General features: G+C 41.5%; 1 protein-coding gene across 1 annotated transcript in view; it reads left to right on the forward strand.

Moving 5' to 3' along the window:
* The window catches only part of csmd2 (CUB and Sushi multiple domains 2), a 217,233-nt gene that overhangs the window by 112,832 nt on the left and 79,261 nt on the right, over positions 1-25,140 (forward strand). The window contains exons 12-26 of the mRNA XM_070921819.1: positions 704-816; positions 5,032-5,214; positions 6,874-7,064; positions 7,339-7,474; positions 10,369-10,563; positions 12,217-12,355; positions 13,825-14,012; positions 14,806-14,994; positions 15,580-15,696; positions 16,189-16,404; positions 17,190-17,378; positions 18,765-18,934; positions 19,139-19,295; positions 19,472-19,663; positions 24,092-24,218. Of these exons, the coding sequence (XP_070777920.1) occupies positions 704-816; positions 5,032-5,214; positions 6,874-7,064; positions 7,339-7,474; positions 10,369-10,563; positions 12,217-12,355; positions 13,825-14,012; positions 14,806-14,994; positions 15,580-15,696; positions 16,189-16,404; positions 17,190-17,378; positions 18,765-18,934; positions 19,139-19,295; positions 19,472-19,663; positions 24,092-24,218 (2,502 nt within the window). The remainder of the gene's footprint in view (positions 1-703; positions 817-5,031; positions 5,215-6,873; positions 7,065-7,338; positions 7,475-10,368; positions 10,564-12,216; positions 12,356-13,824; positions 14,013-14,805; positions 14,995-15,579; positions 15,697-16,188; positions 16,405-17,189; positions 17,379-18,764; positions 18,935-19,138; positions 19,296-19,471; positions 19,664-24,091; positions 24,219-25,140) is intronic.

The following is a 25,140-nucleotide window of genomic DNA, read 5'->3' on the forward strand; positions in this document are numbered from 1 at the left end:
GATGGTAGCAGCATGACTGGACCTTGTTAGTGTGTTTCTCAAAGATGAGGTTAATGTCAGACAGCACACCCATCTGGTTTAACATTCATTTATAAGGGATCAAGAGAGGAGGGGACACTAAGATGCAGATTGTCTGGACCAGTGATAAGGATCTCAGTTTTATCCGAGTTTAATTTATCCAGACACTACTTCCTTGCTACTCCCACCAACCTCTGTGTGCCGTCACTAAAATTAGAACCCTTAATCACTTACTCTGCAGCTACACACTTCCTAATTAGAGTTGGGTGGAATTACTATTCAAATAGGATTAAATTACTTCTGTGGCACTGACTGATCTTGCCTTCATTTCCCACTTTCTTGTCCCCAACTGTTTTAAATAAAAGGGTAAGGATATAAAAAAAAACTGGAATTGCCTGCAACAGTTTTAGAGCACTTTTTTTTGATGAGAAAAGTCAGATAGTTTAATATATAACTTCAGGTGTTGTTTTTGCTGCTTGCATTGAATTATTTTAACGATGCAGTGGAAACAGGGCCTTCGGCTATTAAAGTGACACCTAATTCACTGCAGCAAGTGAAAACACTGCTTATAATAATTGAAACAACTGATCCAGGTTTCACAATTGGCACACCTTGCAGTCATACTATATGTGGCACAAACATAAAGTATATTCAAGACAACCTGTCCTCTTGTCTCCATTTGCAGCCTGTCTGGGACCACCACTCCGGACCTTGTGGTTAGCACCAGTCACCAGATGTGGCTCAATTTCAAAACAGACGACACCAGTGGCTCCCTGGGCTTCAAGGTGTCCTATGAAGGTAAGGATGCCTCGCACATTCTGGTTGTCAGTCAGAGGGATGTGCTGGCTTGCTGTCTGCATTTTAAAAAGTAACTCTTTTCTTTGACAACTTCACATAGAATTAAATGTCTTTTTTTTGGTCATTTACCCTTGTGCGTTGTGACTCACTGCTCAAAGCTGACATCATGGGCTCTGACAGAACACATTTTGCTTCAGTTGACTGTAAAATGATTGCCCTTCCCTGCATTCATCATCCTGAGTTTAGTTTGAAAAACATAGGGGTTAGAGATGCAGCGTCTGTCTCCAAGCCCTTAAATGAAACACATGCTGAATCTAGGACTAGGCAAGGATCAGTGAATTGCTGGTTCCATTGTAACTATGCTTTTAGATTAATTATTTGTGACATGTTTGATGCCTTGAACACCAATGAGGCAGGACAGTAGGTGGTAAAATAAAGTGGTCAAAAACAGTCAATGGGCCATCCATGCTATGAGCAGATAGCTGATGCATTTGTCCTATCTCCTAATCCTAGTGTGTATCTGTGCCTGTGTACTCTTATGTGTGTATGTGAGCTTTAAAAAATGGGAATTAATGTTTGCATGTGCCTCCATGGATGTGTGAAGACGAGAGTCAGAAAAGCAGCGACAGTGTGAGTTCATGAATCTGTATGTGAGTGAGCATGGGGAGTTTGCCAGAGTTCTTCATCTAGAGAAGTCGGCTGTTTGCCTCTCAGAAGCACTGCGAGTCTTCTCCCTTTGCCCACAGATGCTTATTTTTCATCAGTAGAAATAACAGAGAAAGTGAAGCAGCATGCTGAACCAAAGTGTAATTAAAACAATGAGTTCTACTTAATGAAGGGGAAGAAACGCTTTGAACCACTTCACCTCCCAGACTGGAGCACCCAAAATCTAATTTGCATTCTCAATTACTTGTATTTTAAGCCTGATCATCAAGTGTAATTGCAAACACAGTCATACCAGCACACACACACACACACTCCCACCTCACTCATGCATTTGAGTGTGGGTTGCACACACTCTGCAGTGGCCTCAATCTTTCAACTGAAATTTTAATGCTTCAAACTGAACCGGTGTTGAGGCATACGTGTAGGTCTGAACCCAGCCACTGGAGCACTTTGCACTAACACTGAGCATGTATAATTTGAAACATTTGGATTTATTTACAGACATATGCAAATGTATGCACCCACAGGACTGTAGCTAACATTGAGGACACAGAGGTAATGTCCTTTGTATTTTGTCTACAGTGTGAGTGGGGTTCATGGTGGAAAGTTGAACATGTGCCATGTGTAGCCATCTGTTGACAAAATATTAAAGTCTGGGCTGGTACCCACTGATAAGATTCACTGGTGCTTTTGATTTTTGCTTAACTGCACAGTTACTATATTGCCATGAACACATGAAATGAGGTCCACATGTTGTAGATACTTCACATAGAAGGCTTTGATTTGGTGCTGGAAATGTGGGCCTGCAACGTCCAATGACAAATGGTATGCCATATTGGGTTATACCAATAGGCTCGACTATTAAAGTACTTTTAGGCCTTAGGAGATTCTAGTGTAGTTGTTGACAATAATGTGAGTCTCAGTCCCATCACAATGCTTGGATTACTCTGGAATGTCAAACAGACAGGGACAACAAACATGCCATTACATCTCTTCCCTTATTCATGAGAATCAAATGTTGTTTCAGTCACTCCCGCCTGCTCTCTTAGACGCGACATACAGAGAGACATTCACAAACACATGTATAACAACAGACACACATAGTCCATGAAACACATGTACACACCGATGTATACGCACACACTTCAAAGGGCTCTCATTTGTTGCCTCCATTTTCCCTAAAGTTCTAATCATAGGGCCCCATGCGGCAGAGAGGCCTTACTGCTGTGATTGAGTCCTTCAGTGAGTCTGCTACAGTGACAACAAATTATTGCTATTATGCATTTGCATATGTATTTATGTGTCTGTCTTATTGCTGGCGTGTTCTTCCAGATCTACATTCATACGTTTATTTCTCTCTCAGGCTCACCTCAAAACTCGCTTTCAGCGTTCCCCCCCTTTTAAAGGTGACTTCCACGTAAGATCAATGAGTTGTCTTGTGAATGAGGCTGCCTCAGGATAGCCATACATCCAAACAGCAGTGAGCTCTAAATATGTGTTCTAAATGATGATCATCATTAGGGCTGAGTATGGATTTATACCCAGCATCACCCCTGGTGCGGTTTAAAATCGTATTAGGCCCTGCCATCGTTTCCTGGATGGATGAGCTTATTCGCTCTCCGTGTTCCCCCATCCGGATGCCTCGATAGGATGCCTCAGCATTCCCATCTGCAATCTGCAACCTCGGAAAAGTAGAAAGAAGAGTGAGTGAAAGAAAGAAGGATGCATAAATCTTCCGATAATGAAATTGGTATGTGGTTTTAAGGAAGAAGGGTGGTCATGGAGGTGTGTGTGTGTGTGTGTGTACCTGAAAGTGCTCACGTCAGCTTCCAACGCAAGTGAGAACGTTTGTCACACAGTAAGAGGAAGGATACATTTGCAAGGGAGGGGAGAGGGAGAAAGAGACAGACGAGAGAGGTTTGCAATATCACGGAGTAACATTTTGGGAGGATAAAGAGACAGTAAAGACTGCTTAGTGGCAAACAAAATTATACCAAAATGAAATGCATTACACTAGGAAAATCCCGTTGATTTTGAAGTGTAGAAGCTGGTCTGTGTTGTCAGCCCAAAATGAACTGTTCACTGAGTCATTCATTGCTAACATCCATTCAGTTAAATCCATTCAGTCTTAGCTGAGGCGCCAGACAGGGAGAATGTCTTTGATGTACAATTTCAACAAAACCAGGAACTAATGAAGTAATGACCAGACCCAGGACACTCTGCAGCTGGGGATGCATTACCCAACTGAGGTTACCGTTAAGGACATGCGCCCTCAACAGCAAGCACTCCCAGATTGTTTTCATTTTCGAGGTGTCACAGTGCTGGGCAATTGGTTTCTCACTCCATGCAACCCCCACAAGCTCTAATGCTGCACTGACTGAAAACAAGCAGAAGACCTGAACATTTAGTGTTTCTCCTTCATCTCGCCCTATAGGTCGAGTGTGTCTGACCAAAATCTGAACCGTATGCCAGAATTCAGTGTTCAAGTAACAAAAACTAGATCTATTTCTAAAAGACACTGGATCTATTTTCTTAGTAACAACAAGGTTTTTAACATTCCTAACAAGCTAACTGGTAAATAATGCTCTTTAGGAAGAAAAGCTTTAAGAAAAGCTAAACAAATCTTAGATCGATCACTGCACTGAAGACAGAGATTAAATCGATATTGATCCTTTCATCTAACTCTGTCAGATGAAAGTGTCAGTGGCCCCGTAATAAGTGTTGGAAATAACAGTCGAGTGCATCCTATTCTGCATGTAATGTGCTCTTTGTTGTTTTCCACAAGTTGAGAATTATATTATTCAAATATTTTCCTGGTCTACCCTGAGGGAAGAGGGTGGGGAATGTGCCGGTGGAAAGCTCCAACATCCAACAGATGAGAGCTGGCTGCAGAACAGCATTGTATAGAATGACTGCACATGAATGCACTGTTTTTGCTTCCACTGTTGGCGAAAGTAAAAAGAATGTAAATTAAATAAATAAATAAAATAGGTTTGGGGAAATGTATTTGGGTGTATAGAGTCGGACAAGAATCAGTACTATTCAGTAACTCTACGTTAATAAGCTGGGATCAGCTTTTACCTGAAACTGGAATTTCAGAGAAACAGCACTTTGTATGTAGTGTGAGATCCTGCATCCACTTATTACCTATGTAGTCGTATCTTGTCAATATCTGCTGGAGGCAACATCCAGTAATAACCTTGAGTTGAGATGTCGCTTTCTGTCTGCCCTCCATCTCCATCTCCATCTAATTTTATTGGAAAGCTGGAGAAAATGCGCCTCTTGTGTGCAGAGCCACCATGGTTGTCCACGATGCTAAACCATACTATTTTGCTATTTAAGATAATATGCCAGTTAAAGAGAGAACAGTCAGGCAGCTGGCTTGTGTTAATTAAACTGTGACCTTTAAATTTATATCTCCGCTATGATTCCAGGTTTGTATTTGTATAACCCACAGTCATGTTCCTCGGCTTGAAATATTTATTTATTATCAATGTCAGTTTTGCATACTGAATATTCTTGCCTACGTGTTTATTCGTACCTACACAGAAATTGACCAAGGCAGCTGCGGAGATCCTGGAATCCCAGCTTATGGCAAACGGGAGGGGACAGGTTTTCGTCACGGGGACAGACTCTACTTTGAGTGTCTGCCTGCCTTTGAGCTGGTGGGGAAGAAGAACATCACCTGTCAGAAGAACAACCAGTGGTCGGCTAAGAAACCCAGCTGTGTCTGTAAGTTCCTGGATGCCTTGTTGTGTTATTCAGATTCTACATACGCCATGTGCACACCACTCAACGTGGGCGCATGAATATGTATGTTTGCGCAGATGAGTGCAGGGAGGGCTGCATAATAAATGGTCAGATTATCCCTGCAGTTTGCCTAGCAGAGACTATGGATTTTGGAACAATAGGAGCGCTCATTAGATAATTAACGCCATGAAAGACAAAGCGCAGAGAGTGAGAGAGTTAGAGGGTGAGGGGAAAAGGAAAAGAGAGCTGACCATGCAGATAATACCCACTGTTGTATATGATATGATAATAGGGTGGATATCACTGAGCTGAATGACAGAGAGGCTGCTGGCACAAAAGTCAGTTAGGCCACATTACACTGGTAAACGTTTATTTAGTCAACATTTAACAAACGATTTGAGTCATGTAGACACAATGCAGTATGCTTGTCTTTTTCATTGATGATGATGTTAATACGATTATATGCTTTTCTAAATGTAGAGCTGTTACCTGCTTGCTTGCTTGTGCATTGGGTGTTAATTGTCTATTAATATCCTTATTTATCAAAGTGAACACAGCACTTTTTTTTTTACACAATGACACTATTTCAAACTGATGGATCCTAAACCTCACCAACCCTTAGTTACTGTTGCTACCTTGGGCAACTTACTGACGACAATTAGGTCGGAGCATGTTCTGTTCAGCTGCCTACTGCAGCTTATGCAATAGCTAATGCTAGCTAGTGTCTAAGGAAATGGGACAATGAGATTATAAATAAATCTTACATGGATGCAGTGCACACCTGAGATGAAGTCAACAACATATCAGTGCAAAAAGTAGAAGAAAGCAGCCCTGTCATCTCTCAATTGAGATTCATTTCATATTGAAAAGGCAATCTTTGCTGCAAAGCCTGGCAGTTGCATTCTTTACTCTTGAACACTCATCCACAGTTGTTACCAGATGGGCTGTTTAAAGCTCCTGTGCATATTTAAATATCTATCTAATGTGCGTTTGTGAAAGAAAGTAGTGTTATCTTGTTCCTTCATTAACTTTGAACTGAAGTACCAATCGATCAAACAAACAGTGATTTTCCTGGTTACATATTGTCAAATTCTTTGAGGCTAAGGCTTCCTCTATCCCCATGTTATTCCACAGGAGTAAATTGCTTAAATAAGATATTGTTTCTAGTGGGTTCCTCCTCTCATATAATAAATAGTGGATAGATATAACATAAACAAGATAAACAATTTTGCCACAATAAGCCACAAACACGTCTTTGTTATATGATGATTTGGTAACTTTCATTACTTTCAGACATATTTCCTTTTCATTACTGTCATATCCAGTGAGCCCGCTGTAAGCCTAATGTTACTGTCATTGTAAACCTACAATATATGCGCTCATGCTACAAGACCACAAATTGGTGGTGAAATGTGAATTCCTCCCTGATCTGTTAGATGTCTACAGTGTGTGGGATGTGAGATGGATTTCTACAGGTTCAATAAAATGTTATCAAGTCATATTGTCTTGTAGTCAGCAAAAGTAAATGGAATTTGCCCCATGTTTTTCAGCCTCCTAAACAACACTCATTTTATGTTACTTTGTTTTATTTCTTTTTCTCCCCCCTTTCTCTCTGTCGATATCACTTTATCACTCCTATAGTTTCCTGTTTCTTCAACTTTACCACTCCATCCGGGGTGCTGCTGTCTCCCAACTACCCTCAGGAGTACGGCAACAACATGCACTGCGTGTGGCTGATCATCACCAACCCTGAGAGTCGAATCAATCTGGCCTTCAACGACCTCAGCATGGAGAAACAGTTTGACTTCCTCTCCATCAAGGACGGGGGAAAGGTAGTGTTGAATTATAAGCTGTTGTCCTCAGATACTTTGAATAGCTCTTTGTGCAACTTCATCTATTGACCTGCCTATCAGTCATTGCGTGTCGGTAGGAGAAGCAGCCTGTGCAATTACGTGTACAAGCTAAACAACCTGTCTGCCAGCGTCATTGGACTAGTCATGTCATCTGTCTCCTTCCCTGGAGGAGCTGTTTACTCTCTGACTTCTCTCCCTTTTTGGTTTATGATACCTTTTTTTCTCATCACAAAATCTTGTCTGTTTTTGTCAGGCTGAGTCTCCCATCTTGGGTACCTTTTCCGGTGACGTCCTACCTCCTTCTATAACAACGAGTGCCCATGTGGCCCGGCTGGAGTTCCTGACTGACCACACCTACACAGACAGAGGCTTTAACATCACATTTACAAGTAAGTATTGAATGTTGCTTCACAGGAGATAAAGGGAAGTCTTTAAAGCTTATCACAAAAGCCCGCCCTGACTGGACGTTCTGTATTCTCGAATGTTTGTGTGTGTGTACAGTGTGTGTGTACAGTGTGTGTGGGCATGCAATAGGCCTCATGAATCATCTGCCATATCTATGTGCCTGTCTCCCGCAGACTCTTCCACCCATCAGCAACACATTCCTTACACACTCACATGCACAGTCGCATAGAGAAATGACAAAAACCCTGTCTTTATTGTCTAAATAAGAGACTTGACATCTAAATAAAACCCAAACAAAGATGCAGCACCCTTACCTGACAGATACATTGCGGCAGTGCTCATTATATTCTATTCTGGGTAGCTGCTGACTTCTGAGGAAATTCCAGATGGGTTTTAAACTCTGACGCAGTACACGTTGGCTGCATGCTGGTAAACCCATTTCATGGATATACTGTAGCGTGAGGTTTTGGCAGCAGGATTTTTGCATTTATTGCATATGCACTATTGTGTAATGAGCCTGATCTTTGCATTCTTCCACATCCCAAAATAAATGTATCCGTACAGAGAGTCTAACCCTAACCCTATAAAGCCACAAAGCTATTTCATAGGTAGTTAAGGTGCTGTAAGGAGGGTTGTCTCGATAAGACTTGGTTCTAAAATTGACTCACTTCACTGCAACCAATAAAATGTTATTTTTATTCTTACAGTTAGTTGCTTTCATATGTTCTAGTTTGCACTTCATCACAGTATTGTACAGGCATTCTTCTACTTTTGAGAATATCATTGATATTTGTAGTAGTTAGTCAGGTAGATAGTAGTCTTGCATTGCCAGACCTATTCCCACACTTTAGAGAAAGGTCTGGCTCAACTCACCCTCGCTCTGGGATAGGTTTCTTGAAACCTTTGTCAGAACTTGCCATTTTCTGTGTGTAGGCTGCTAGCTCTGAAGTTGTTGTGTCATGTAGCGACGGGGACTTTGAAAACAGTAATGGGTAGATAGCGGAAGGGGAGACTTATCCCAGCAGCCTACATCCGGCGAGTCATGGGTAGGTAGTAGAACATAACTTCTTACCTATAACACTACATTGTAAATAAAGAACCTTTTTCTGTCCAAAGCTGGACAAATAAAATCTGCCACAAAAAAAGGGTCCCTCTCTAAAACACTTTTTTTTATAATCATCCAACAAGAAAAACACATCAGAAATGAAGGACATTTTACTAAAAACTGTAGGCCATCATCACATAGCAATAAATGAGCAATAAAACATGAAATGGACTTCATCCTCATTCTCATCTATACCTGTTTCTGTAGATAATGGTAGTGTACCTGAATGTAACTGTGCATGCAGAGAAATCCTTGACTTTTGATTAACTTCACAAAGTGCTCTGCTCTGTTTTTCTTGAGCCGCTGTTCGGTCTGTTCAAAAGCTAAATCATCTCACATTTATGTCTGAAGGTTCCCATCCCATAGCATTACTCACAGTAGGTGTATTAATATTATTATTATTGTAACTGTAGCAGTTAGGCCTAATAATAAATGACACAAAACATTATACCTTTTTGGTACTAGAATATTTAGACAAGAGCTTTAACACATAATTAGTAATCTGCTAAATGAAATGTATAGTTGTGTGATCATTTGATCCAGTACACTGCGGGCTGGTATGTAAAATGATGGTATACTCAGAGGACTGATCCTGCTTCTGGTTCTTCAAACTATTTCTGCTGTAGCTAAAATAACATCAACCTCAGCCTACCCAGAATGCTTTGGGGCCCTGTCTCTAGCTCATTTGCAGACAAGTCATCAACCCAACCCAGGTGCCGCTGTAAAGCCACAATGTGGACACCACATGGCGACTAATGCATTCATTAGCAAGTTAGATGAATAAATAAATAACCAATGCGGCGTGCTGAATGAATGTCAAGAGCCGTTAATTGGAGATGGCGGTTAGTTCCGGAGAACAGTGTCATCTGACGGCAGGACTGTTTTAGGGGGTTGTCGAGATGAGCGGACAACTTCCATCATTCATGTTAATTAAGGACATGCCAAACTGTATTGAGGGGATGTTTGGCACGTTAATAAATAAGATGATCATGATGGATGAGGTGTGGCTCACACTCTGTTTGGGTCCAATGGGTACAGAAGAGGGATTCATCAACACCTACACGTGTCACCTTACCCACGCGTGTACAAGAGTGAGAGTGCGAGAGTAAGTGAGAGAGATAGTGGCACGGGTGATGTATTTGTTTACATGCCTTGTTTCCAGGGTTATGTCTCTTCTTGTGTGACTGCGTTTCTTCGTGGCCTTTCGAACCGCTTCCTTCTTAAAGTTCCATTGACCTGATAGATAAAGTTCTGAGGATGTATGACAACAGTTTCCTCTGTTTGTTTACTCCACCTATCATTCAGCAGCGTCATCTGGCGCTGATGATCTGCATACGGTGTGCTTTCACACCCTCTGGAATCACTGCAGCAGGGTGAATCAATGTGACTCACTAAGTGAAACAAATTCCTTCTCGTTAAACGCTGGCATCGCTAAACGCTGACAGTAGAAAGAAAAGTTTTGTCAAGAAACTTGGGTAATTATTTTAGAATCTCCATGGAAATTAGCATCTTTGCACAGACAATGTAATGTGTGACAAGGATTACAGGTGAGCTGTTCTTTTCCTTGTGTTTTCAACAAGGTGACACTTTGTTTCTTCATTTCTTATAACAGCATTTTATGAAAACAAAGGTTTTCTTTTTAGGAATTAAGTCTTTTTCCTTGCATTTTGTGATTTCATGTATGTGGTCGAGGGGAAAACATTTAACACTATCACCTCCCGCCTATGTCTGCTCTTTCACACTAACCCATTCTCCTCTCTGCATTTCCAACAGCATTTCGCCACAACGAGTGCCCAGACCCGGGTGTGCCAGTTAATGGGAAGCGCTTCGGTGAGAGCCTTCAGCTGGGCAGCTCCATCTCATTCCTGTGCGAGGAGGGCTTCGTTAAGACCCACGGCTCGCAAACCGTCTCTTGCATTCTCAAGGACGGCAACGTGGTGTGGGACAATGCAGTTCCCCGCTGTGAAGGTGAGTAAGGGAGTGGTTACCCTTTGTGACAGCCATCTTACAACAGCTTTTTGGATGTTTGTTATCTAACCTGCACATTTTAGCTACACCCTCCAAAAAATGTTTTTTTTTCATCAGGTGGCATGAGATGAAAAATAACATGCTCAGATTTACTGACGCAGTTTAATATTAATTATAAATATTAACCAAATGAGGGGGATTTATTCAATATTTTTCTATCCAGTATCAGACACTGGACAGTTGTGTTTGAGCTGGCATAGTTGGCTGTTTGACTCAGAAAAACCCAGATGTCATCAGGATAAATATGCAGAGGATTTAAGTCATTAAGAGGAAGATGTGCATATCCTTTCTTCTGAAAGCATTTGTCCCGTGCTCTAGCACATCATTAGCTAGATCCCCAGTTTATCCCCAGATAAGTCATATACAGCTGTTATAAACTGAAGAAATGGGAGTATGTTTGTTTTCATGAGTACTCTAGCTAGTGATGTAGGATCACTGCATTTCAGAGATTATTTCTTCTCCACACCCAAAAAGTAAATGGACTGGTGTTGATAAATAGGAAGATCAGAAAAAATCAATTTGCTGCTTCTTGTGGGTTTGCATTCATTAAATGTCTTTTACAATTGATGCAGTTATAATTAATCAATATCAATAATGTTAGTGATCACTATGATCTTACTAAAGGAGTGCTGGTGATGATAAAGAATCTTAGTTCTTTAAAGTATCCGATGCTGCAGACATGTTGTGCTTACATGCAGATTGCTGAACCATCCATTTACCTCTGACTCAATATCCAATAAACTACTTCCAGAAATGGCCAATATAGCTGGCAAAGCTAAAATAAAGCTGGCTAGCCAGCTTGAGGTTCTTGGACACCAGCAGCGTAGCACATCAAGCACACACATGGCTAGGACTCTAAAAGGTGCCTAATCAGGTTCACTATTCATGATACGCAAAAGGAGAAACCATTATTAAAACATGTCACTTCCCCCCTGTGTGCCACAGCAGCTTTGTATTCCTCTGAGACCATCTATCATACCCCTGCGTTTGTAGCGTAATGCGTTTTATAGATGTCCTTCAGTATGCTGAGTTGGCTGATTAAATCATTCCACTTCAAAGGGAACGAGGAGCTGGCACTGTAACTAAGCCCTCCACTGTGCCTGTGTGTTCTGGTTAAGGATAGGCAGTTAAAGAGATGCACAGCAAAGTGAGCCGGAACAAAGAGGCGGTATATGGAAGAGGGGTTGACGTGCTCAAGTGTCTTTTGTGCCGGCGATCAAATATGTTTCATTTTCCCTGTTTGATGGGGGTGACGGCAGCACCTTTGTAGGAGGGGTTTGATGACATACTTAAAGACAACAGCTAAGGGGAGGAAACATGCATACACATGGAGATGTGATACAAGGGCACGCACGCACGCACACAGACACACATGCAATAACAGGTATGTTCCTCAGAGGAATGGTTAACCTTGAAGTGAGTCGTCACCAATTTACATTAGATGTACCCTGGCAGTAAAAGAAATGGGATGAGCCCTGGCTGATGCATGAGATCATCTATGGGCATTGTCATACATCAGCTGGGAAAGACATGCATAATTCAATCTCTATCTACTCCCTCTCTCCCTCCATTTCTTCTCTCTCTCTCCGTTAGCCCCATGTGGAGGGGATCTGAAGGCTCCCAGTGGGATCATCCTCTCCCCTGGCTGGCCAGAACTCTATAAGGAGGCTCTTAACTGTGAATGGATCATTGAGGCTCCTCCAGGCTACCCCATCAAGATCATCTTCGACAAGTGAGTCACCCAGATAGCAACTGCTGTCGCATCACTGTTTTTTTTTTAATTTGTTTTTTTTTCCTTTTCCTCAGAGCAAGTTTGGATTTTTCTTGCTTTAACCCTTCAGCCTTTTCAGTTTCAACATGCGCTCACTTTCATTTCTCTGCTTTTCATCACTTTCTTTAATCTCTTCCTCTGTCTTCCCTTTCTGGCAGTAATGCAGAAGATTTAATGCACATCTACATACACCCCCGACTAGGATAACACTATGTTTTATTTAGCAAGCGCTCATAAGAGCGCATTTGATCCTTTCATTTGATACCCCCCTCCCTGAAGATCCACAGATGTCCTTACAATTTATACACACACAGAAACTGCGCTAGGCCTGCAAGTTTGTAAATGTACATCCGTATGTAAGTGGAGATGGTCTGTCAAGGGAAACCGGAGAGATGGGAGAGGAGAGTAATTTGTCCTGATGTTTGAGAGAGAGAGAGAGAGACATACAGTCACAGGATCAAACGCTACATTAAGTGTTTCACTAAGGCTCATCTTTGCGAGCCCATCTCATCCTCATCCCTGACACGATAGCACACCATGCAAAATGAATACAACATAAATGTTTGTTGCTCTTTAATTTTTATGTAACATCAATAAAATATCACAAACCGCTTCATTTAGATGACATGGTTCTGAAACTAAGCAATTTATTCATGGCTTTGAAGATGAAGTGTCTCTGGCAACAAAGGTGGCAACACACACACACACACACACACACACACAGATGCACCACAGATGCACCACAGATGCAGTCACCAAAGTGAGCCAAATGTCTCAAGATAAAACTCAACATGTGCAAACTGGAATTAATTCAGTTTAACCCTCCTGGTTTCAGAATGTTGGTTAACTGGTACTATTATCAAAATCTTGTTCAAATAACTTTCTATAAGCTTCATTCAAGCTTCAATCTCTTTTCCGCTGTTGGCAGGGAATGCAACTTATAGGATTTTAATTGAGGCCAAATGTCGAAAAACACATAAATGTATTTTTTTTGGAATCTCCACACTGGTTTTCAGTTGGTATTATAATTGGTTGATTAGTAGATTCCCTTATTAATTCTGAATTTCACTTAGTGTTGCCCATTTGCCCAAAAGTAAATTAACCCGCTTGGGTGTCCCTCTGTAAGACAAGTGGTAAGGAAGACCCTTATCATGTCAGTTCAGATTAAGTGGCACATATTCCCAACAACAAATTAGCAAAAAAAATAACAAGTAATAATAATAATAAGGGGGAGTCTTAGGGTCTGGGGTCCCTGGGCAGTTGCTTGCTTTGTCTGGTTGGTAGTCCAGCCTTGGATTTGTCATGCTGTAAACGTAGCCCATGACAATTACCCATTAAACTCGAGTGTATGTACAGCACATTACAAATACTGTGGGGGTTTTTTCTGTGAAGCATGAAAATCCTCGTTCAACTCATTTCCCTGTTCTCAGGTTCCGCACAGAGGTCAACTATGATGTCCTTGAGGTGCGCGATGGACGTTTTCCCTCTTCGCCTCTAATTGGTAGTTACCAGGGCACCCAGGTTCCCCAGTTCCTCATCAGCACCTCCAACTTCATTTTCCTCCTCTTCTCCACTGACAAGAGCCACTCTGACATCGGCTTCCGCATACGCTACGAAAGTAAGAAAGTCAAACCTACACCCAAAGATACAGGAGGGACACACTGTAAAGGAAGTTCTCATTTACCCACGCTTCACAGACCCTAATAGAAATTAATCCATTACAATACAGACGGACCAAATCAGAGACAGCTATAAGCCTTGTTCACTGTACTAGTAAAAGCTATTCAGTCTTGGTTGTAAATACAATCTCTGCAAGCTCTCAATTTCACCATGAAGACATTCTTATTAAAACACCTATAATTACAAAGTAAATGGGATGAGATTATTCTGTCAGATATCTCTGACTTGACACACATTTCCATGCTCAAAAAGTCCATATACAGTCATAACCGTGCACACACACACACACACACACACACACACACACACACACGTCAGTCTTCACTCATGCTGTAATTCAACCCATAAGACAGCCCTATCCTAGTTTCTACCTGGTGGGTCACACAGGTAACCTTTTGCACTTTCTCTGCGGTAAATCTCTGCAAAGCTTCAATAATTCAACATGAGCGCTACTTAGGCAGAAACTATGCTAGGTGGAGCGGGAAAGAGCGCCAAAACTTCTCGTTGGTTTACTCCTGCTGTAAAAGGACGTACAAGTGAATTATTTATCAGGATTGCGTTGGGAAAGCAAACCGCCTTTTAACATTTCTTGACCTCTACTTGACCTATTAAAAACAGGATATAATTCTAATTACACTGCAAGCAGGAGGATTTTCATTATATGTGTCTCTGTCTTTGATCACGTATTGCTTGTCCTTATTTTCTCTCTCTTTTGTCCCCTTTCTCTGTAGCCCTGCAGTTACAGTCAGATCACTGCGTGGACCCCGGTATACCTGTCAATGGACAGCGACACGGCAATGACTTCTATGTGGGCGCTTTGGTGACATTTAGCTGTGAGGCAGGGTACACACTTAGTGACCCAGAGCCATTAGAATGTGAACCCAATTTCCAGTGGAGCCGCCCCCTGCCTAGCTGTGATGGTACGTTCCATAATATTGACCTAGAAATGAATGGTCTCCTGCCAGATTTACTCCTATTCATAAATGGGATTAAGGCTAAATTCATTGTTGTATGTTGTTCCAGACCAAACATGAGAAATCGTTTTGAGCACTTTGCTGCATATTGCATCACATTTCAGTAGCTATGTATATGTGAGTTATTATAAAATCCATATAAGATGATAACGTTTCTTTCAACGACTCTTATTTTAGACTTAAAGTTTCTGCCTCATTTCATCATAAATGTTTTATATGTACGGTGGTGAGCTTACCCTTTGATGTTTCCCTTTTCCCTCATCTGTAAATGCTTTTATATTTAAGGACAGTATTGATTTCTGCCCACTCTGTAATGATATTGATGATACCACTCTCTCCTTTTTATGCTGTCTTGAAGGGCACCTCTTGTAAAATGCATTTTAATTTTATAAATGCTAGTTTTGTCAATTTATTTTGAGAAATTTTACTCCTGTCTTCATCCACTCTGTTTTGCCCTCTCTGATTTTGCCTCTCCTCTAATTTCTCTCCTTCATCCATCTCCCGCTGTTTCCCCTCGCCCTGTGTTGACAGCGTTGTGCGGAGGTTATATCCAGGGCAACTTTGGCACCATCCTGTCACCTGGCTTCCCAGACTTTTACCCGCACAACCTGAACTGCACGTGGATAATCGAGACCTCCCATGGCAAAGGTTAGCAGAGAAATTCTGTGTCAACACATGCAGCAGTCAAATTCAATTTCCCTTACAATGTCATTTCCCCCTACTGAGTGGCCTTTTTATTTTGCCGAACACGCTCTGTAAGACTGGAGCGCTGAGAGGCTGGCCTAGGGCTACAGCGCCACGGGACGACTCTCCAGTCATGTCACCTTTGGTGGAGCGCTCACATCAAATTGACACAGCCTTATTTGCGGATGCTCTCTCTGCGTGGGTGTAATGTCTTGATAAGTAGTAGGAGACGAAGACAGGGAATCGATGCTGTATGCATTATGAAACTGACACTCCAGCCTCTCTCCAGCAAATAGAAGATACAGTCATGTAATTCATTTAATTGCATGTTCAAATTCAGAGGAATATTTTTTTTAAACGTATATAATAATGGGAAAACCAAGACTTCCAAGTTATTAATGCAAAGGTAAAAACATACGAATAACAACATGGGCTCTTTCTTCCTCTCTTATTCAGGTGTCCAATTCACCTTCCACACCTTCCACCTTGAGAGCCCACACGACCATTTGTTGGTGACGGAGAACGGCAGCTTCTCCCAGCCCCTGTGGAGACTGACGGGCTCGACACTGCCTCCGCCTCTCAGCGCAGGCCTGTTTGGGAACTACACGGCTCAGATCCGCTTTCTCTCTGACTTCTCTGTTTCCTACGAGGGATTCAACATCACTTTCTCAGGTGAGAGCGGATTTAGTGATTTTAGATACTGAGATGCGAATAGAGGGATTGCTGAGACTGAGACCAAGAGGTTGGGGAAAAGGAAAAGAAAGGTAAGAACATTAAACACTTCAGGTTCATGTTGAGAGTGGATGTCTCAGGCTCCTGAGTATGGATCGGAGACTTGCCGTGACCTTTTAATAACAATAGGTTTCAATAGGTTATTGACACAAACAGCGACGCTTAGTTAGGAGGAGGCCACCATGGACAAGGAGCAAATAATGATTAAGTATGTGTCCTAGAAATATGTAATTACAGCCACTTGAGCGTGAATAATGAAATGGTTAGCATCAAGAGAACTGATTAATTGTAAATTAGCACAAATGGCCCTTTACCTACTGAGAGCATCATTTCACCTCCTTTTGCTCCCACAGCGTCCCTTGATTTGCACCCTAAGACATAGTAAAAAATAATTGTACAAAATCTAATACACTATCACTGACTTTGAAATAACAAATACCACCAAACAAATGTAGCTTTACAGGAAGGATGACAAACCATGGCTGAATGGACGGAGGCCTGAATGTTGAGATGGACTGCTTGGAATGGCCCCTCAAAGGAACTTGATGCTTTATTCATTTTATTTAGTGTTATGTTGTTTCCATGTGATCTGGGACTTTGAGGACAGTCGATCCATTTCAGCGTGGTTCACCTTCACCATCAGTTAACAGTCGTCTGTGCTAATGCATCTCTGAGCATTACATACATTTATACCTTTTCTTTTTATTCTTTGTCTGTTTTTACAGAGTATGATTTGGAGCCATGCGAGGATCCTGGAATCCCACCCTACAGTACCAGAAAAGGCCTGCAGTACGGGGTGGGCGACGCCCTCATCTTCTCCTGTTTCCCAGGTTACCGACTGGAGGGTCCGGCGAGGGTGATTTGCTTAGGGGGCAGGAGGCGGGTGTGGAGCTCCCCTCTGCCAAGGTGTGTTGGTAGGTGGTCACATGCTTTATTTTGGCTTTTGTCACCCCCCCCACAATGCCACGTTGCCACACAAGCTCTGTCACGTATACCCACCCATTAAGAAATGTACAAAACTGTCAGTCACGTTTGGAAGACGAGACACTTCCCTTTCAATCCTCCTCATTATCATCTCTCCATCCACCCACGCTTTGTCTCTTCATTGGATAGCTTCCCAGAAACAGCCTTTTTGACTTTGTCCAAATTATATGGAGCAGCAGCACTAATGAGGATGACATTAAAGAGCTGAAATATGCTAATTATTGATGTTGCTCGTTGCTAATGCCTGGGAAACATGACGAGTCAAATTGCAAAGATTTAGGTCAGTATGTTGATTCAGTGATGCACCTAACACACTGCATTAGTGTTGAATTGTATCCTAGTGGTCCTAACGATAGGTAAAGCACAGACCATGGCGATGATTGATCTACTCGTGTTTGTGCTGAGCATGGCTCTTTTCAGAAACAGGAACGACATATTGGAAACAACTGTGCAGCTTGAATTACTTCATGGGAGTATTTTTTACCATTTGCACAATTTTTATGGCCTCTAAACTCAGAAAGTAATTTGTAAGCGTTAATATTTTGACCCTCTATTTGAAATCAGTAATTACAGTTTAACAAATACAAATTGGTGAAGTCACATTTATTTTCCTTATCCACACCAATAAGATCTTATTTGTTTCTAAATGTTTGTTTTGAGTGTTTAGGCATGTGTAAAGTAGGTCAAGCTATTTCCTTTCAAAAATGTATTAAAATGTACTTGACTGCTTCTTTTGCTCCTGTTCTCATTACATACTTTTTTGCCTCTAGATGAATCCAAATCTTTAGAGTTTGACAATGATGATACATTTTGTTATTTTTCACACTTCTAGCAATTACATTCAGCCTTATTTTTAAAAACTTGATACTTCTCCATACACCTCTCAGACAGTCCCATCACCTCATCTTACCCTGCTGCATTCATGAAGTTAAAACTTCGGGTACATTCGTGGTCATTTAAATTCTTGCAGCTATTTTTCTGTAGAAAACTTTCCCCTGCCTTTTTTTCCCCGCTTTTTCCCTGATGTGATTCAGAAAAGGCAATTTTCAAATGAAGCTGAAATTACTGTTAATAATATTCAGATTGCATTGTGATTATGATGATGTGCCACTCAACATTCAGGTATAGTCACTGACCATATTCCTCCCCATCACCTCTCCCATCTCCCTATGCATGACAGCATGAATAAATACACTCTGAGTTTCAAGCATATAGCGATTGACATGTCCTCTGCTCTCTCCAACACCACCACCTCCTCCCTTCCTCTCTCTGTCTCTCTCTCTGCCTGTCTCTCTGCTCCCCCTCTTTTTCTCTAGCTGAATGCGGCTCATCCGTGACTGGCATGCAAGGGGTGCTGCTCTCCCCCAACTACCCTGGTTACTACAGCAACAACCACGAGTGCATCTACTCCATCCAGACGCAGCCTGGCAAAGGCATCCAGCTACGAGCACGAGACTTCAGACTGGAGGAGGATGACATGCTCAAAGTGAGGGGGTGGGGGAGCTGTGCGTTCCCCCGTGTGTGTGTGTGTGTGTGTGTGTGTGTGTGTGTGTGTGTGTGTGTGTGTGTGTGTGTGTGTGTGTGTGTGTGTGTGTGTGTGTGTGTGTGTGTACGGGGCCTTGTTAGCGTATCTGTGTGTGCACACCTGATCATCTTAATTCAGATTCTTCCTCCCACTCTTCCCTTCCAGGTCTTTGATGGCAGCAGTAATAAGGCCCGTCTGCTGGGGGTGTTTACAGGCAGCGAGCTGCTAGACACAACTCTGAACTCCACCTCCAGCTCCATGTGGCTGGAGTTCATCAGCAATGCGGATAACACCAGTAAAGGCTTTGAACTGCACTTCATTAGTGAGTAACACACAAACAGACACCCACCTTTCTTTACATTTAATATTTACAAGTTAGTATAGTTTGTTTGTGTCTCATTTTCCAACCCTCCTGGTCGCCACCTACAAATCAAATCCATGCCTTCTTCTTCAATACTCTCCTAATCCTTCCTCGTTCTTTCCCTCCCTCCCTCCAAGGTTTTGAGCTGGTGAAATGTGAGGATCCAGGTGTTCCCCAGTTTGGCTACAAGCGGGAGGACAAAGGTCATTTTGCAGGGAGCACCGTGTCATATAGCTGTGACCCAGGCTATACCCTGAAAGGGCCAGAGGTGCTCACCTGCCTGAGGGGGGAGAGGAGGGCGTGGGACAGCCCCCTCCCACTCTGTGTTGGTAAGTCAGATCCTCCTTAAAGGGGTGTGAGATCAAGTGTGTTCATGCTGTTGGCAGAATGATTTGTTTATTTTATATAATTTTGGGTTCAGCTGATTTGGTGTTGCGTCTTGCGTTACATTGCATTATATGAAGTTAAGTTTTTCCCCTAACCTTTTATGTCATGCTGTGTGTGATGGAGGAAGCACTCCAATCCTTAACTTAAAGAAAAGTATTTATACCACTATGTAAACATACCCGGTACAAAATAAAAGTTCAGAAGTACTGTCAAGTACTCTTTATGCAGAATGACCACTTTCTGAGCATTATATTATTACATATATATAATATTATATTATTATATTATTATTATGATGCATCTTGCCAAGTTGTAGCTAAAGAACTTACATACTTTAGTTAGTTTAATTAATTATATACTAATATGTTTTGTATGCATAAAATGTAAATGCTCAAGTAAATAACAAGTGCGTCAAACATTTTAGTGCAGTGCATTACTAAATGGGATGTTACCTAGTATTATGTAATGTTCCCGTTCTGTCGATTCACACCGTTCAACACATACAGTATGGGTTACCAGACTGAAGACACCTCTATTCACACCATGATGTATGTGAGGCATCGCCTGCACATACATACCACGGTCATCCCTCAGTTCTCACCTCTGCTGTGCCAGGCTAACTAGCTACAGCTGGTTCTGTTCTCTGTTGGTGTTAGCCACCGCTGCCTCAGTTGGCGAGCTTTTTGTCTCAGAATGAGCACCAGGTGTAAACAGGTGAAGAACAAGTCCTCTGTCCGCCCCTGTCTTCTCCACGTGTCCTGCTGTGCAGCTCTCTCCCTGGGCAGAGGGATGGCATCTTCAGTGGTGGCACAGAGACGGGGAGACTTGGCAAACTTCTAATCTTAACCAGTTTCAGTTTTTTTCAGCTAAACCGCTATGTCTGACCTAGATCCTCGTCTTAATAACTATGTGGATATGCTGGTGCAGGTTTAGAAAAGCTCTGTGGTTTGTTTTAGCTCTGCTATTTTAGGGCATCCATTCGGTTGCTTTCCCAGCACCTCATTCAGGACATTATCTCATCGAAAATGATGGTGCTCTATTTAGCTCCTCATATTTATATTGCAGTCATGTATGCAAATTCTCCATTTTCACATTATTATTTTTTTTACTAATATAAGACTCATATCAACAGAGCACCCGAGCACACAGGTGGGGTTTTAACCCTTAGCTGTTTTAGGTGGGAAGACTTTGAAAATCAATTGTATGGAGATAATTTATCTTTAAAAGTTTAGCAGAGCCTGAGGCATCTGATATTTTTTTTATTTTGAGTTCACCTACAGTTCACCTGCCAGCTGACACAAACATGATATGTGTATTTTCAAAACGATTAAACTGACATACATTCACACACATACCGCCTATATGTTTGTTGGATCTTCTGCTGGGCGACATTTTGACAGTCTCTCAGAAGCCAGCCAGAAGCTGGAAAACAGGCAGGATGGTGTTCTTTGACATCAGCCAAAGTGATTACAATAATATCGCTAGGCTACGATTTCAACCCAAACTGACAGGTAATTTCATGTCTGGGTACAAACAACATTTAGCATACTGTATATCTCTGAACACGTTTGTCCTCCCCATGCCCCTTTCACTGCAGATGGTAGCCTAACAGCCAGAGTGAATTTGGGAGCAGATGAGGGACTGCTTCTGTTTGTAATGGTAGGATTATTTTCCAGCAGCGAGGACACACTGAACACAGATGGGAAGGGTATAGCGAGCAGGGGAGGAAGGAAAATGAAATTGAGTTGAAAACAGTTGGGAGAGTTCATATCCTGAAGGTCACAGATGAGGAAAGTTGTAAGGTTGAATCCCTCAGCAGCTCTTGGTTGGACACTATGTAGTTATCAGAGTTGTATTTTATTGACACTTAATATTACAGTGCAGACCCAATGTATATCATTACCTATAGATGTCTTTTTTAAAGCTAACCACACAGTTCTACATATTAATGTTTAACTAACAGAACATAGTTTTTGTGTGTTGCTTAAGTAAAATGTTCAGCTATGTTTCTGTTTGATTTGCAGGGTACCTGCGAGATGTTTTATATCCATAAATTACAAAACAAATCGTACAATAACACAATTTGATCACCCACATGCATGTTGTCTTGTAGAGAGGGAAATTTAAACTACTTTGAGAAGAGGGTGAGACAAAAAGAGAGGCAGAACCTGAGTTGATTTTAGAAGGATGTATGTGGAGACATAGATTGAAGGGGTAGAGCTGCTGAGGGAGTAACACTGCCATGGCAGCACTGAACAGTAGTTTCTTAGGTCATAAGGCTGGAAGAAAGAGATGGCTTTGTCTTACTGTGATAGATGACCGTCTTCTCTTTTCACCCCATGAAACAGCAAGTTTTCTTCAAAAGGAAAAGCATAGCAGAAGGAAAAAGCTTGAAGAGAGACTAAAACCTCAGCAAGTGTAAAGATTAATAAGATCACACTTTCATTTTTTTCTCCTTCCAAGACAATAAAAGCAATAATGACAATCAAATATTTAAAATAGTTTTTGTGACTAAGCATTTACTCTATTTACAGTGTGTGTGTGTGTGTGTGTGTGTGTGTGTGTGCGTTTGCATTGTTTAGTGTGTTTATGCTTTGACAGCAAAACTGATCAGAGGCCAGCTCTGGTGATTATTGCTGTTCAAATGTATAATGCATGAGGGAGATGTGAAGGAGGGAGACAAGGAGAGAAACAAAGGAAAGGCATGTTCATCAAATTGAAGGTGACAAAATGTTTATGTCTGATTTGTATGGAAAAACCACAGCTTCTCCCTGTCTGACGGTCTGTTTCCCTCTATGTGTGTGTGCTGCATTATGTTTTTGAGTTAGTTCTTTAGTTGGTTACTTCTGCCATTGTTGCTTTCAGTACAGGGTGTGCTTGACCCAGATAGATTTCACCACCATCATCATCAGCATGATTCCTCTATTTTCCTCCTGTTTGAAGCATCTATTTTTCTACGGAAGCCAACTGAGAAAGAAAAATTCTGGTGATCAATTTTCTAGGTCCGATCTAAATAGTTTTCTCTCCTGTGTTTATGACTGAACAGGTGAAAAAAAAAAATCAGATTAGCGCCAATTAAGATACATTTCTAGCCAAAAGAAAGACATGACAGCAATGTTACATATCTTGCTAACACAAAATATACAGTATGTACCTTGTGTTTTAAGTGCATGGAGAATTTATAACATGGGGTTTGTTAAAACGTTTTTTCCCATTTCACAGATGAAAGAAAACGGAAAAGGAACTTATCCTTGCAAAACCTTTTTTTTTTTTCACCTGTTCAATTTAGATCAGACATGAAAATGGATCACCAGCCAGACTTTTTATTTTCTCACTTGCCTCTCAGGGCTTCCGTAATTTTCCTCTCAGGGGAAACAAGAACACTTTTACCCTCCTCTTGTCAGTTCAGGTGGCCTTAAAAATATGAACAAAAACACTTCAAGTCAGATGTTGTTGGAGAACTTTTTTTTTTCATTCACTTTTTGGATAAGGGTAGGAGGTGGCAATTGAAGGGGAGGCTGAAAATTGCTTTTCAGTCACAGAGCGTTTCTGATGGCAATTCATTACTCAGGGCTGAAACCCCCCCACTGTTTTTGACAAATGCTTTGGCCTCTGATTTTGCTTTGTAGTTTCATCGATGCGTGTTTGTGTTGTTGTTGCTGTTGTCAATTATTTGAGAGACTGAGCTTATGTTGGGTGTGCGGTGAGTAGTTTTGGGGGGGAGGGCTTGTTGAATCGTGATATGATACTAGAACCATATTGTCTGCCACTACCAGTACTACAAACACACCCTTAAGCACACTCAGTGACATTCCTCTGATGAACAAGTGATTTGTGACAAGTCTTCCGCTCTCTTGGTTTGATCTCTTGCTACCTTATATAACATCAGTCAAAACGTCTTCTTTAAAAGTTACCCTGAACTTGAGTCTAATATATTGAATGTTATGTTGTTTAGTCAACAAGTCAACTACTCACACTTTCACAGGCAACAGGATGAGGTCATTGGTTGAGATGGTGGATTGCCTTCGCTGAGCCAAGGAGATCCACATAGAGTATATTGAGTTGGCTGCTCTCCCTCCTATCGTTCAAATTGCAAACAAGATGATGAAGCACATCACATTTGAGCATTTGACTGCTATGTCAATAATTAATAATGATGAGAGGAAACTGATGATGCACTTTACCAGAAGTGGGAGGATGCAGTTTCTGGTATGTTAAGTATGTTAACCTTGCTGTATCCTTTTATTAATTTGACTTTCAGAACGTTGATGAGCTTGTACTTATTTTGCACTTATTTTTTTGTCTTTTACTCCTACTCATTGTTCATCTCCTTAATCTCTCTATCTTCCTGTTTTCCCTCCTCTCTCTAGCGGAGTGTGGGGGCACCATCAAGGATGAGCCCTCTGGTCGTATCCTGTCTCCGGGCTATCCAGCTCCATACGAGCACAACCTGCACTGTATGTGGACCATTGAGGCTGCCCCTGGAAGCACTATTAGGTCTGAACAGCACTCTTTGTTTCCTTTTTCTTGCTTTCTAGTTTTCTGATTACATTGTTCTTTTCCAGGCTTTCTTTCAATCTACCACCTTTCAATATACTTCCAATTTAGCCCCCCCTTTTTGCAGTGGTATTCATCACTTTCACAGGCTGCTGTGTAATCAATCTTCAGTGAGCTGCTATTGACCAATAGTTGAGTTACTACTGGGTGATGCCACCTCACAGTCTCTAGGTTTTAGACTATGCCAAAGAAAGTCAAATGTTTCAAGTTAATTTTGGCTTTTATATGCCTTACTTTCATGAATTTGATGAAATGTAAGTAGGCAAAATTCTGCAAGGTGAACTTGGCTAGAGGTTTTTGTTGATAATCTTTCTACACAATTTAAACTACTTGAGGTTATTCTCTGGAACTGTATTGGTTTCCTGCTATGTATATTGTATTGAATAAAGCTATTTTCTCTATATAATTTGTCCATCCATCCCGATGGCCTGCTATTGTCAAGCAGCTCATCAGGGTCAAGGTTGTAGTGGCAGCAGGACCAAGCAGCCCAGATGTCCTTTTTCCACACCATGTCCTGCAGCACATCCGGCTCGATTTGTCTTGCTCCATTGACTCTGCATGCATTCATGTGTGCATATGTTTTTATTCATACATTAGATTAGTGATAATAGTACATTGATTTATGTATGCAAATGTTTGTTTGTAGATGTGCTTCCAGAGGAGAGAACAGAGACCCATGGCTATTACAGCTCCCTTATTTCACCAGTGTTACTGTGTTTTGCATGAAATGCAGATGGTGCAAATAGACGATAATTTAATTAGAGGTTTTAATTGTTTGTTGCTTTTCTTTACCACACCTCATCTCACCCAGATCCACCCCAGCAATCCAAACCCGAGCAGTTACCCTTGCCCTTCAAAAAAA

The sequence above is a fragment of the Enoplosus armatus genome, chromosome 16 (assembly GCF_043641665.1).
Source record: "Enoplosus armatus isolate fEnoArm2 chromosome 16, fEnoArm2.hap1, whole genome shotgun sequence".
Classification (NCBI taxonomy): domain Eukaryota; kingdom Metazoa; phylum Chordata; class Actinopteri; order Centrarchiformes; family Enoplosidae; genus Enoplosus; species Enoplosus armatus.